A 13,268-nucleotide genomic window follows, 5' to 3' on the forward strand; every position below is an offset into this window, starting at 1 on the left:
TTCACCAACATTTATCAATGAGAACAGTTCTATACATTAGCATTCTATTCATCTGTGAAAAAAAAACTTTTTGATATCTGAAAGTCCTCAGAACCCTTTGAGAATTAAAGAGACTTCAACTGCCAGCAAATTCTACATCGGGCATATTCTTTAAGACATTGCTGATCTCACAAGAGGTAGAGAAAACTCTCCAAAACAACATCAATGAAACAAAATGAAACAAACATACCCTCAGTTCCAAGCTGTGGGCTGCAGGCACACTTAGCAGGTCAGGGTTTTCCCCATGATAGATGCCCAGAGAGGTACACTGGTGAGCATTGCCCCAAAGGTGGATGGCTGTAGCAGTTTTCTGAGCAATCAGTGAGAAGGAGCTAAGTGTAGGGCTTCTGAATTAAGCCAGGATTCTCAATAGTGTCTGAAATAGTCATAAGTCAGTAGCACCCCTGGCTACTGAATTCCTAATTCAGACCTTGTAGGAGTCCCCCAGTGTAAGGTCAAGAAACTAGTTCCAAATAATATCAGCAAGCATGTGAGAAGCTAACCATCTTGAATGACATTCATCATCAACAAGAAAACTGATACAGACTCCCTGCTCTTCCTCTACCTGGGGAAAGCAGAAATTGGGATTGCCTGATACAGAATATAAAAAAGCTATTATGAATTATTTAAAGGAAGAGGGCATAGGCTTGCAACAATAAACTATTAGGAATAACCAGGATGATTTGAAAACCAAGTAAAAAAAGGTGAAGCTTCTAAAAGTTAAAAGTATAATTATTGAAATAAAAATTCACTGGAAGGGTTAGATAGCTTACTGGACACAGCAGAAGAAAAACCTGAAACTGAAAGAGATATGCAAAGAAATTACCAGAATGAAAGCAACAGTGTCTTAAAGAATATGCCCTATCCAGGATCTGCTGGAATTTGAAGGCTCTTAGTTCTTGAAGGATTCATAGGATCTTTGAATATTAAAGAGGTATGTCTTCTTCACTGATCAATGGAAGAGTAAAGTGCAGAACTGTTCTCACTAATGAACTTTAGTGAGAAATGTTTGTTTTTACTTTTGCCAGTGTAATTATATATTTTCATGTTATTTTGCTTCTGTTCTGATTTTTACTTTGGCAATCAATATTAGTGAGTAAGTAGTGAGAAGAAGATGGAAAATAAAAAAGAGGCATTCAGAAATGTGAAGGCTAGAATAAGAAAGTCTAGTACTTATCTAACTGGAGTCCAGTACTGATGAACATGTGAAGCCGTAATGCATAAACAACATATCCAAGAAGGTAAATGAAAAGAAATTCATGCCCAAACACACTGCGGTTAAACTGCCGAATACTAAAGACAAATAGAGAGTATAAAAGCAACCAAAGAGAAAAAGGTAGATCACCTTAGAAGTAAATTGACAAGAGAGTTCTCAACAGCAAAATGGAAGCAGAAGGGTAATGGAATTCAAAGTGTTAAGAGAAAATAACTGAGTACTCAGTTATCTCTCAAGAATGAGAGTGAGCCAGGCGTAGTGGCACACGTCTGTAATCTCAGGCCTTTGGGAGGCCAAGGTGAGTGGATCACTTGAGGCTGGGAGTTCAAGACCAGCCTGGCCAACTTGGTGAAACCCCATCTCTACCAAAAATACAAAAAAAAAAAAAAAAAAAAAAATTAGCCAGGTATGGTGGTGCATGCCTATAATCCCAGCTACCCAGAAGGCTGAGGCCCAAGAATCGCTTGAACCTGGGAGGTGGAGGTTGCAGTGAGCCGAGATAGCACCACTGCACTCCAGCCTGAGCAAGAGAGCGAGACTCTGTCTCAAAACAAAAAACAAACAAAACAAAAAGAGTGAAATGAAATATCTATTGGTTGAAAAAACAAAAATACTGAAAAAGTACATTTCAAGGATAGTAAGCCAAACAGAGAAGATATTTGAACATCTGTAACAGACAACAGATTAATATCTAGCATATTTTTTAAAAAGTCTAAAATTCAATTTTAAGGAAAAGACAGTTAGAAACTGGGAAGTGAAAAGCCAGGGACATACAAATCAAGATTTAAATTCAATTTTATACATTTCAGATTGTCAAAATTAAGAAGTCTGACAGCACCAAATGTGGAAGAGACTACAATTTTCATAAAGCGCTTGTGGGGAGTGTACATTGGTAGCCACTTTGGAAAACAATTTGGCATTATCTTGTAAAATTTTAATACTCACACATTGTACAACCCAGAAATGCCACTTAAAAATATTTACAGGAATATTTAGAGAAACTCTTCTCATAATAGCAAAAAATTGACATTTCAAACATCCATCCGCAGACAAATAGGTTAATAAATTATAGTATATTCATCCAATGGAGTACTATATAATTATGAAAATGAGTAAATCATAGTCTTTCACTAACAAGAACTTAAATGTTAGAAACCTCATACCAAATTTTAATAGTGTCCCAGAAAACTACATATAGTATAATACCACTTAATAAAGCCTCAAAACAAGCAAAATTAAATAGTATATTATTTTGTTTTACATAGTAGGTGATAAAGCTGTATTTTCTTCCTTTTTTTTTTTTTTTTTTTTGAGACAATGTCTCACTCTGTCACCCAGACTGGAGTGCAGTGGTGCAATCATAGCTTGGCTTACTGCAGTTAGACCTCCTGGGCTCATGTGATCCTTCCATCTCAGCCGCCAGAGTAGTAGCTGTGACTACAGGCGCATGCCACCACACCTGCCTAAATTTTTTGTATTTTTTTATAGAGACAGGGTTTCACCTTGTTGCCCAGGCTAGTCTCGAACTCCTGGACTCAAGCGATCAATCCGCCTCAGTCTGTCAAAGTGTTGGGATTACAGGTGTGAGCCACCACACCCAGCCTATATTTTCTTAAAGATCAAGGAAATGACAAACCCAAAATTGAGAATAATGATTACTTTGTCAAGCCTATCGCCTTTGTAACATCTCAGTCACAATTGGGAATCACAGACTACCAGAGATGGAAGTGCTTTCTCATTTTATAGTTGAAAAAGGTGAGGCCCAGAAAGGAAGTTACATGACATCTGTATTAATTCCACAAATTTTAATTTAGCACTATCATAGGCATTTGGATTCCATCCAGGGGTATAAGAGACTATTCCTGCCCCTGAGGAACTTATAATTTTAATTGAGCAGTGAAGGAGGGGCAGAAAATAAACACTAAAACAATAATAAGTAAATTCTGTGGTGTGTTAGAAAGTCATAAGTGCTATTGGAAAGGAGAAAAACTGGAGCAGAGTAAAGAAGATCAAGAGTTCCAGAAGAGAGGTGGGGCAGGGACAGGCCACAGTATTAAATAGGTTGGCTTAGCCCCATTGAGAAGGTGAGATGCAAAACTTGAAGGCGATGAAGGAAATAGGCAAGTGTGTATTTAGAGAAAGCTTTCTTATTGAGGAAAGAAAGAAGTCAAGAGTGATTTCAAGGATTTTGGCTTGAGAAACTGGAAGGATGGCGTTGCGTCTGCTGAGATGGAGAAAGCCGCAAGTGAAGTGAGTTTGTAGGGGAGGGTCAGGACTTCAATTTGGACAGGCTGGCTTAGAGATGGCTACTAATTATTTAAATGAAGCTGTCAAGTAATCAGAACATACTCATCCAGAGTTCTAAATGGACGTTTGGAGAAAGTCAAAATGCATGTCAGTGACCAAAGCAATACTAATGCAGTGCTTTTTGCACCAAACAGGGCCAGATACATTTGAAAGAATTAGCAATTAAGTTTTATGAAGATAAACACAATAGAAATGAATAGGAATATGATGAACCCAAAAAATGGAGTCAGAAAACACGTCCAATTCGATTTTTTTCAGCTCTTTCCAAAGATGTAAATATAGCAGAATATTCAGTTGGCCTCAAATTGACATATTTGCCATTTTGAGATAGCAGTCGATTTTGTGAGGATTTATCTGATTACTTCTCATGTTATTCCCATAGTCTCTTTCTGTCTGTAAGCCACAACAATGATGGGGCACACTTTAAACAACATAAATAAGTGAAACAAATTCTGCAGGAAATTATGCAACATAGAGAATTCCAAAAAAATTATCCACATGTGGATTTTTATTGGCCCTGATCATGTTTTAGAATGAAATGATTATAACTTTGCCAGGCTGCTTAGCACAATTACAAAGGCTGGGGCATGCTGTTGGAATGATTTGCAGAGAGACTTAACTGATTACACGGTGTTTTATTTGCATTACATTAAATCCAGAGCACTTCTTAGAGCATGCTGAAAACCAGATGTAGAGCCAAGATCCAATGAAAGCCGCAGCTGGATGTGGTCAGTGTCTAAGAGCTAAAAAAGGGACCTGGAGATCCTCTGGTTCTTTATTTTATAGCAAAGAACATTTAGTTCCAGAGAGGTTAAGTGACTTGTCTAAAGTCACCAGTGACAGAATCGTGTCAAGAACCTGCCTTTTCTGATTCCCACGCCAGTATACCTTTTGCTGTAGGTTGCTGCTTCCATGTGTCATAAAGACTTAAAATTTGCTTCTTTTTTATCCCTTTGCAGGGTTTCTTCCGGAGAACAATCAGATTGAAGCTTATCTATGACAGATGTGATCTTAACTGTCGGATCCACAAAAAAAGTAGAAATAAATGTCAGTACTGTCGGTTTCAGAAATGCCTTGCAGTGGGGATGTCTCATAATGGTAAGTAAACAGTCATCACCATATAGTTTATTATTCTCATTATAGCTGCCAGACCAGTGGACACTAAAGCCATTGCCAAAAATGTGTACAGTTTTTCCACCAAATGCCAGAATTTAAAATATTGCATGCCGATAAAACATTTCTCATTTAGGTCAGTGTTTTTAAAGTTTTATTATAGAACCTTTCTCTCTGTGATTGGGCATCTGCCATGAGGAGAAGAGACTTGAAAAATCTGGGGGATTATGGGAAAAACTTTAGTGTTAGAACAAATATAATGATCATCATGATTAATTTTTATATTGCCTTATGCATTAAAAACAGAATTAAAATTTACTTTTGTGTATCAGTAGTGTCGTTCTGCTTTAAATGTAAGAAAATCCTGAAGATGTCTGGGTCTGAAACTTTAAATGGCATATGAGAATTTAGATTCATTTAATTTTTTTTTTTTTGCTGTTTATTATGCAAAGACGAGTATTCGTTTCCTTCACTTCAAGGAACGTCCATGAGTTGTGGAAAGGGTAAAACAAATTATTTTTATAGTTCTGCAAAACTTCAAAGCCATAGAAACATAAGAGAATAAAACTTTCTACGTTTGAAACCTGTGTCTAAAGTCAAGCTTATGACTTTGGGTGTCAACTTAAGGGAAATGATGAAGAAGACCTGAGAAAAGACCCATGTTTTCATGATCTGTGGAACTAACTCAGTAAGGTCCTGGAAGACAAACGTGTTTGAAAAAATAATTCTTGGTCACTATTTGGTTCTGATTGGTTGCCTGGCTGACAAAATAAATTTTAGGTGTAACTTGATAGTATTATATGTGTCTAGTATTAATCAGTTCTTTTCAATGCACTCAAGGAATAAAAAAATGCCAACATGATCAAATTAAATTTGAAGTTTCATTTCATCAGCTATCCTATTTTTTCTTTCTTTTGTTTTCATCTCTCTCAAAACTGATCTAGTAAGAAGGCAGTCTTCATCTATATGTACTCTAAAGCATCTGAGAAAATTAAATTTTTGCTCTATCATGCAGATACTTGGTTTTCACAGTGGAAACCATCAAGATATTTGAGAGTCACTCATTGATTAATAACCTACCCTTTAAAAATAGTTCACAAAATTCTATCTGTATGATTACTATGGGTCAGTTCCTCTAAAGGCAAGAATGTATTTTGAATAGAGCTATCAGCAGTACTGAACAGGATGGAAATTTGGTCCAACTTTCCTCAACAGTTGACTACATCTGCTGTATACAACTGTAGTCATGGATTGCAAAATAATTTGCTGGTTCAGTTCCATCAGTTTCCTTTTTATTTCAGACCTCATAAAACATAAGGGCAAGCTTCCAAGTCAAGGGTTGTATTTTAGGTGATGCAATCAAGTTGCAATAAACTTATTTCATCTTTATGAAGAAATCATTGACTTTGAGGTCATTATCACTGAGACAGCCTAGGAAAGCATGCCAGTTCCGCTTTTAACACTGTTTTTTGCCTGTTAAAAAATTATCACTTCACACATTCATGTAAAATATAATTCCTGTTACTTACAGGCAGTGCATACATTGATGTAAAATATATTTCCTGTTGCTTACAGGCATTGCATACGTTTACTTAAAATCAATCTGCAATTGCTTATTGTTTATAGGCAAATATTATTTAAACCCCAACCTATGTAGTATGGATGGTATAATTTTCTCCTCCCATAAATGTCAAAGAAAGCTATCATAAACTTGATAGGTCATATTTTGACTTCATATGACAATTTATTTTATTTCTAGAGAGGGTCAATCTTGATAGGGAGTGTTTGTTCAGTTCTAGCAAAAGCAAGAAAATATATGAATTAAGTGTCATGACATCAGAGACTTAGGCAGTTCAACACTTAAAAAATTGCAAACATAACTAAGAAAACCTCAGAGGTTTTTATGGGAGTTTGTTTGCTGCACAGAAAATAAACATCAGACTAACAACAAGGTTTTGATTAGTTTTGCCTGTTAGCTGTATGAAGAAAACATTTCTAAATACAAAGTTTTCTAGGAAGTTGAGTCACTATTTAAAATCCATTGCTTTGACCAATGTGAAGCCAACAGGGTTTTCATTCATATAGAATGCCTTTTTATCAAAAGAGGCTCTGAGTGTTATACCAAAATAAGCACCCAGCTGTTTTCAGTATGCGCAGGAAAACATGAACGTCCCCCCCAAGGCAAACGTACTCCATTCCGTGTTAACCTTATTTCTGCTCTCTGGTCTCTGATTAGTCTGGTTGATGAATGTAGCTTCCCCTTTGGCCATGCACTCACAGCTTTGAAGGAGGCTTCTGAAGGAACTGGTAGGGAACCCTAGGGGCTCTTGCTAATGTTGTTGGATAGTCACTGAAATCAGTGATCACCATGTCCTTTCACTTTGAAAATTCTATGATTCTGTATAATCAAACAACCTAACTCACTGGATTTTTCACTTTTCAACCAGCTATTCTGTGTCTTACAGTGCTCTGGTCTTCACAGATATGTAGGCACCTGGCATGTCAGTTGCCTGAATTTGAAAGTTTTCACCTGTATGTTTTGGTACGATAAAAATAAAAATATAATTTATATATCTGAATCAGGTCTATATGTTATGATCAATTGCTCAGCAATTTCGGGCAGTTGGTTTGATGGTTATGTAGTGATGTAGCCTGAAAGCAGAAATCCAGAGCCTCTGGGCTAGAGAAAGTATAAATGGCATCCTAGGCTATGTAGGGTTACAACTCTTCAGAAGGAACTTTCATTTTCATTGTGACACATCGCCTACATGTTGTAGAAGAACATAGTTTCAGAATTCTTCCAGTTAGAAACATAGTTTCTCAAATATTCACTTTCAGCATTGGGTAGAAAAAGTACCCAGGTGAAGGACTGATTGATATGCTTCAGAAATATGTTTTTTCCTGCAAGTAATGAAAATAAACACACATTCTTAATTATTTTGGTCATTTAACAACCCATCATTTCTAGACCATGGGTTAATTCCACCGATTGCTCAGAAGCCTTCCTGAGTCATCTCAAGCACAATCAATTCACTACTGTGTCTAGACACTGCCCTTAGAGGAAAGCTCAAAATGAAAATGAAGCAGAAATACAGACCCACTTCCTAGGCCACTCAGCGGTGTATGTAACTTACCAAGTGATCATTGCATCAACTACTCTTTGTTAGTGAAGCTGGTGTCTGCAGAATCTTGATAAAAAGACTCATGGATAATGTTGCTTCTTTAGTCAGATGGGCTCTTGCACGCATTTTTATAGATTTTCAAAGTAGTCATTTTTGTTTTAAAATCCTGCTGCCAAGTCCTTTATAGTAATCACATTTTAAAAATGTCTTCTTTATTTTTTATTATTATTATTTTTTTTTTGAGATGGAGTCTCGCTCTGTCGCCCAGTCTGGAGTACAATGGTACAATCTTGGCTCACTGCAACCTCCGCCTCCCAGGTTCAAGCAATTTTCCTGCCTTAGCCTCCTGAGTAGCTGGGATTACAGGTGCCAGAAACCATACCCAGCTGATTTTTGTATTTTTAGTAAAGAAGGGGCTTCACCATGTTGGCCAAGATGGTCTCAAACTCCTGACCTCAGGTGATCCGCCCACCTCAGCCTCCCAAAGTGCTAGGATTACAGGCGTGAGCCACCGCACTGGCCTTGTCCTCTTTATTTTTAATAAAATTATTTAGTCATTAAGAATTTTAGCTTGTGGGCCGGGCATGGTGGCTCATGCCTGTAATCCCAGCACTTTGGGAGGCCAAGGTCAGAGGACCACTTGAGCTGAGGAGTTCGAGACCAGCCTGGGAAACATGACAAGACTCCATGTCTACTAAAACTACAAAAAATTAGTCAGGCGTGATGGCTTGCGCCTGTGGTTTCAGCTACTCGGGAGTCTGGAGTGGGAAGATCGCTTTAGCCCAGGGGGTGGAAGTTGCAGTGAGCCATGATTGCACCACTGCACTCCAGTCTGGGTAACAGAGCAAGACCCAGTCTCAAAAAAAAAAAAAAAAAAGAATTGTGACTAGTGAATAATTCATATTCAGAGCTCTTTTTAATGTATGAACTAAATAATAAAATAGTAAGTTTAGGCTAAGTGCCCTTTTTATTTTTTAAATTTTCTGTATTTATTATTACTATTTTTAGAGATGGAGTCTCCCTGTGTTGCTTAGGCTGGGCTCACCTCAGCATCTGGAGTTGCTGAAACTACAGGCATGTGCCACTGCACCTGACCTATTTAAGAAAATAATCTAGAGAAGAATTGACATGTTGTTTATGAATCATTCAGTTAGGTTTTCTCTATAACATTGAGATTTGGTTAAAAATATGTTTTTCATAAATTTAAAAACTATTGAAATCTTAGCTTTGCTGACTAGGATGTCTTATTATATAAATGAGAGAGAGTTTGTAATTTTTTTTAAAAAAACTGACAACTTTCAAAATAGTTTCTCAGTGGCTTCATAAAAATCCAGAAAAAAAGATTTCACAAATTTTTGTGACACTCAACATTTTTAAGGTAGTTCTCTCAGTGCCTTGCAAACAGCAGCTCTAGTGTATATTGAGAAAAGGAAAAATTCTGAATGGCAAATACTAGATTTCAACTTTAACCTATTCCTTTTTAGTATTATTATTATCATTATTATTGAGACAAAGTCTCGCTCTGTTGCCCAGGCTGGAGTGCAGTGGCGCGATCTAGGCTCACTGCAAGCTCCACCTCCCGGGCTCACACCATTCTCCTGCCTCACCCTCCTGAGTAGCTGGGACTACAGGCGCCCGCCACCATGCCCGGCTAATTTTTTGTATTTTTAGTAGAGACGGGGGTTTCACCGTGTTAGCCAGGATGGTCTCAATCTCCTGACCTCATGATCCGCCCACCTCAGCCTCTCAAAGTGCTGGGATTACAGGCGTGAGCCACCGCGTCTGGCTAACCTATTCCTTTTTTTTCTTTAGTCTTCTTGGTTGTGTAAAGAAAAATTACCCAAATCTTAACTTTCAGAAAAGGTAACAAACTCCTAATGCATGTGGCAGTACATGTTTGCTCCAGCTGCCCTGTCCCTCTACCCTGCATGGACTCCAGAACCGCCCATGTCGGAGCCCACCTCCTTTCCCCACCCCTGCCCACTTTCCACTCACACTTCAGGCAAACCCTGCATTTTGCTGTTCCTGGAAAATGGCTTATGCTTGGATACCTCTGGGCCTCTGTTGATGTGTCTGTCTGTTCCTTGTGGAAATTCTACCTGACATTCAAGGCTGCATTCAAATGCCTGCCTTCCCATGAGACTTTTCTGATTCCCTGCTCTTCCTTTTCTATGTGTTTCATACCTTCCTGTGATATCACATTGTGCCTTAAAAAGCAAGAGAGTGATCAGATACATATTACCAAAAAAAAAAAAAAATACCGATAGCAGTAAAAATGATAGAGAAAAGACTGGAATTGGGAAATCCATCTGAAGACCAATGCAATATTAGGAAATAAGACATTGAGAAGGGTGAGAAGAAAGGAAATTGAGCGAAATATCAGAGCAGTGACCAATGAATAAAAGCACCTGAAGGGAGAGAAGTTGTCAAAGATTATTTAGGATATCTAATTTGGGTGATAGAATGAATTAACCAAGAGAGGAACACAGGAATAAGAGCCAGTTTGGAGGAGAAATTTTTAAATTCAGTTTTATATTGTGTTAGAGATGCCTATAGAGTATCCAGCAACTACGTAGAGAGGAATATAGGAGGATGTGAAAAATAAGGCTCCAAATTTCAGTAAAGAGAGAGCAGGAATCATCAGCACCCATTGTAGGTTAGAGAGGTCACACTAGGGACCACAGAATACAAGCTAAGGGAGAGGCACCATCAGAGAGATCTGGAGAGCAGCTGGCAGAATGTTAGAGGGCCCAGAACAGCAGGAACCAGGACAAGAAATTTTGGAAATAAGAGGGCAGAGATGGTCACCAGAATTAAAGGCTGGGAGAATACTGAAGAGCTCAAGTCTATTGAGAACTTAGAAGAGGCCATTAGTTCTGGCCGAGAGAAAAGCATTCGGGATTTTTACAAAGTTTTGGTAAATCCCAGTGAGCCCAAAGCTAGACTGCAGTAGATCGAGAAGTGAATAGAAAGTGACAAACACAGACGGAGTGAAAACAACTCTTTCAGTAAGTTCAGTGGTGGAGGAAAGATAGCTTAAAGAGGAGGTAATAGTAGAGTCAGAACCTTCAACCTGGGCAGAAAGGCCAGAGCCAGTACAGAGAGGCACACTAGAGAAAGACTCATCTGTGTGATCTATCCAGTCTCCCCTACCAGACATGTCCTTTCCATCCTTTCCCCCAGCCCCATCTGTGCAGCACAGTGTTGCATCAACCAAGTGTTCAGTGAATGAATTAAAGGTTGTCAGGAAGACTTCAGGGAATCAGAGATTGAGTTAGAAGGTGAGCTGGTGGTGTTTTGCTCATCTTCATTTTTGAAAGAAACCTAAGAAAATGTTTAAATGTCCTCTACAAATAGTGTGAAAAATGGTACCTCTGCATAAAAATAATTTAATATTAGTGCTAAAGTTGCTCCTTGTTTTCCTTTAGAGGAACTACAAAAGGATAGTTATTAGATTGCCAAATCCTGCAGAACCTCCAGCAGGCACAAGTTGTTTTTTTTCCCTCAAGAAAGAGAAGTGAGCCAAGCGTGGTGGTGCATGCCTGTGGTCCCAGCTACTCAGGAGGCTGAGGTGGGAGCATCCCTTGAACCCAGGTGTTCAAGGCTGCAGTGAGCCAAGATCACACTACTGTGCTCCAGCCCAGGCAAGAGAATGAGACCCTGTCTCTTTAAAAAAAAGAAAGAAAGAAAAGAAAGAGAAAGGATGGAAGGGAGGAAGGAAGGAAGGAAGGAAGGAAGGGAGGGAGGGAAAAAGGAAAAAGGAAGGGAGGAAAAGAAGGAAGGAAAGAAAGAGAGGTGAGCCAGGTGTAGTGGCTCATACCTGCAATTCCAGCACTTTGGGAGACTGAGGCAGGAGGATCACTTGGGCCAGGAGTTTTGGCGAGATCCCATCTCTACCAAAAAAAAAAAAAAAAAATTAGCTGGGCATGGTCATGTGTGCCTGTGGGCCCAGCCACTTGGGAGGCTGAGGCAGAATGATTACTTGAGCCCAGAAGATTGCAGTAAGCTATGATCATGCCACTACACTCCCACCTGCGTGATTGAGAAAGACCCTGTCTCTAAAAAAAAAAAAAAAAAAATTTTAAAGAGAGATGGGAAAACAACTTATTGGCAATAGCACATGTTCTTGTTTGTATGCAACAAACATATAAAAAGTAGAAAAATTGACCATAAGACATAGCCTTACTATTTTTCAAAAGCCTGATAATGATGTCAAATTCATCCCTTAGATGTGGAAAGACAAAAATAAGACTTGTCTTATTTCATTCTGTTATTTTCTATTGATTTATTATTTTGAAAACCTGCTTTAATTAACCTTAGTAATTAAGTAGCATTTGTCTTTAATGCTTCTACAATTAGGTAGATGTTTTAAAAACATGCCGATTAATTGTTTCTTAGCATTATACCCAGATCCAAAAAGCAGGACATCTAACTATTCCATGTGCTTGGTGTTTGTGTGTTCAGCAATATCAGTACTAAATACACAATACGAATCTATAACATGCTAGTAGCAGCTACATTCAGCTCAATAGAAGTGTGTTGTATAAAGGAATGCTAATATGCTTTCCCAGAAGTTAATGAGTCTCTATCAAACCCAGTCTTCCTGAAGGGAGCCTACCAGCTCTGATATTGATAATTTTTTTTTTACCAAGATACCAGATTTCTCTGTAGGTGATGAATTATTCCAAATAGGAAACTGCGTGCCAGTGTTCTGGAAGTTGCTCTGCGTGACAGGTGCCAGATCTGTAGAACAGACAGAATGTAATTTTTTTTGAGCCTCAAAAACTAGACAAATACTGCTTTTAAAAAGAGAGCAGAGCATTTTCTTGAGTACTATGTAGACATTTGTAGAACTTTAGAGCTAAATTTAGAGCTAGAGGAAGGAAACTTTAGAATCTTCTTTTCTAAGTTCCTCATTCAGTAAATAAATCAGTTGAAGACCAGAGAAGTTCAGTAATTTTCTTAAAGCCACATAGCTAGTTTGTCACTGAGCTGAAACTAGAAATTAAGCTTCCTGACTGCATTCGGTGCAGTATTCATTCCCTTGCTTTCCAGAGAGGCTAAAAGTTCTTGCTCAGTGACTCACAGTAAGACATGAAGCATTTTCCTTTTAAGATTAATCAGCAGTGGTAGAAGATTTGGAAAAATACACTTGTATATGAGTACACTCAGTCTTTATAGTTCTGACCCCCAATGCAGAATGTTCATCTTCTATTTCTAAGCTCTCACTTCAGTCTTGCAGGAAACACCTCCCAACCTCCTTCGCTTTCCTCCTCTTGGTTGTCAGATTCTCCACATAAAGGGTAGAACCTGAGGCTCAAGAATTACTTAACTAAAAAACACCATCTCACAAACAATTTAAAGATGGAAAGATAGAAATAGAGATAGGCAGACAGATAGACACATAGATTAGGTTTTCAGGATTGTTCTTTCTCTGTGGGAGAGGTCAGCGTGCCATGACTACCAGCCTG

The 13,268-nt window shown here is 38.3% G+C and overlaps 1 protein-coding gene across 8 annotated transcripts in view; it reads left to right on the forward strand.

Moving 5' to 3' along the window:
- The window catches only part of PPARG (peroxisome proliferator activated receptor gamma), a 146,045-nt gene that overhangs the window by 99,820 nt on the left and 32,957 nt on the right, over window positions 1–13,268 (forward strand). For 7 of the 8 annotated variants that reach the window (XM_034955815.3, XM_034955813.4, XM_008951714.5 and 4 more), the window contains one exon: window positions 4,522–4,660. In XM_034955815.3, the coding sequence (XP_034811706.1) occupies window positions 4,522–4,660 (139 nt within the window). Of the gene's footprint in view, window positions 1–4,521; window positions 4,661–13,268 lie in introns of those variants that run through there. The other variant, XM_024928396.4, reaches the window with a different exon arrangement.

This window comes from Pan paniscus, chromosome 2 (assembly GCF_029289425.2).
Source record: "Pan paniscus chromosome 2, NHGRI_mPanPan1-v2.0_pri, whole genome shotgun sequence".
NCBI classification, from domain to species: Eukaryota; Metazoa; Chordata; class Mammalia; order Primates; family Hominidae; genus Pan; species Pan paniscus.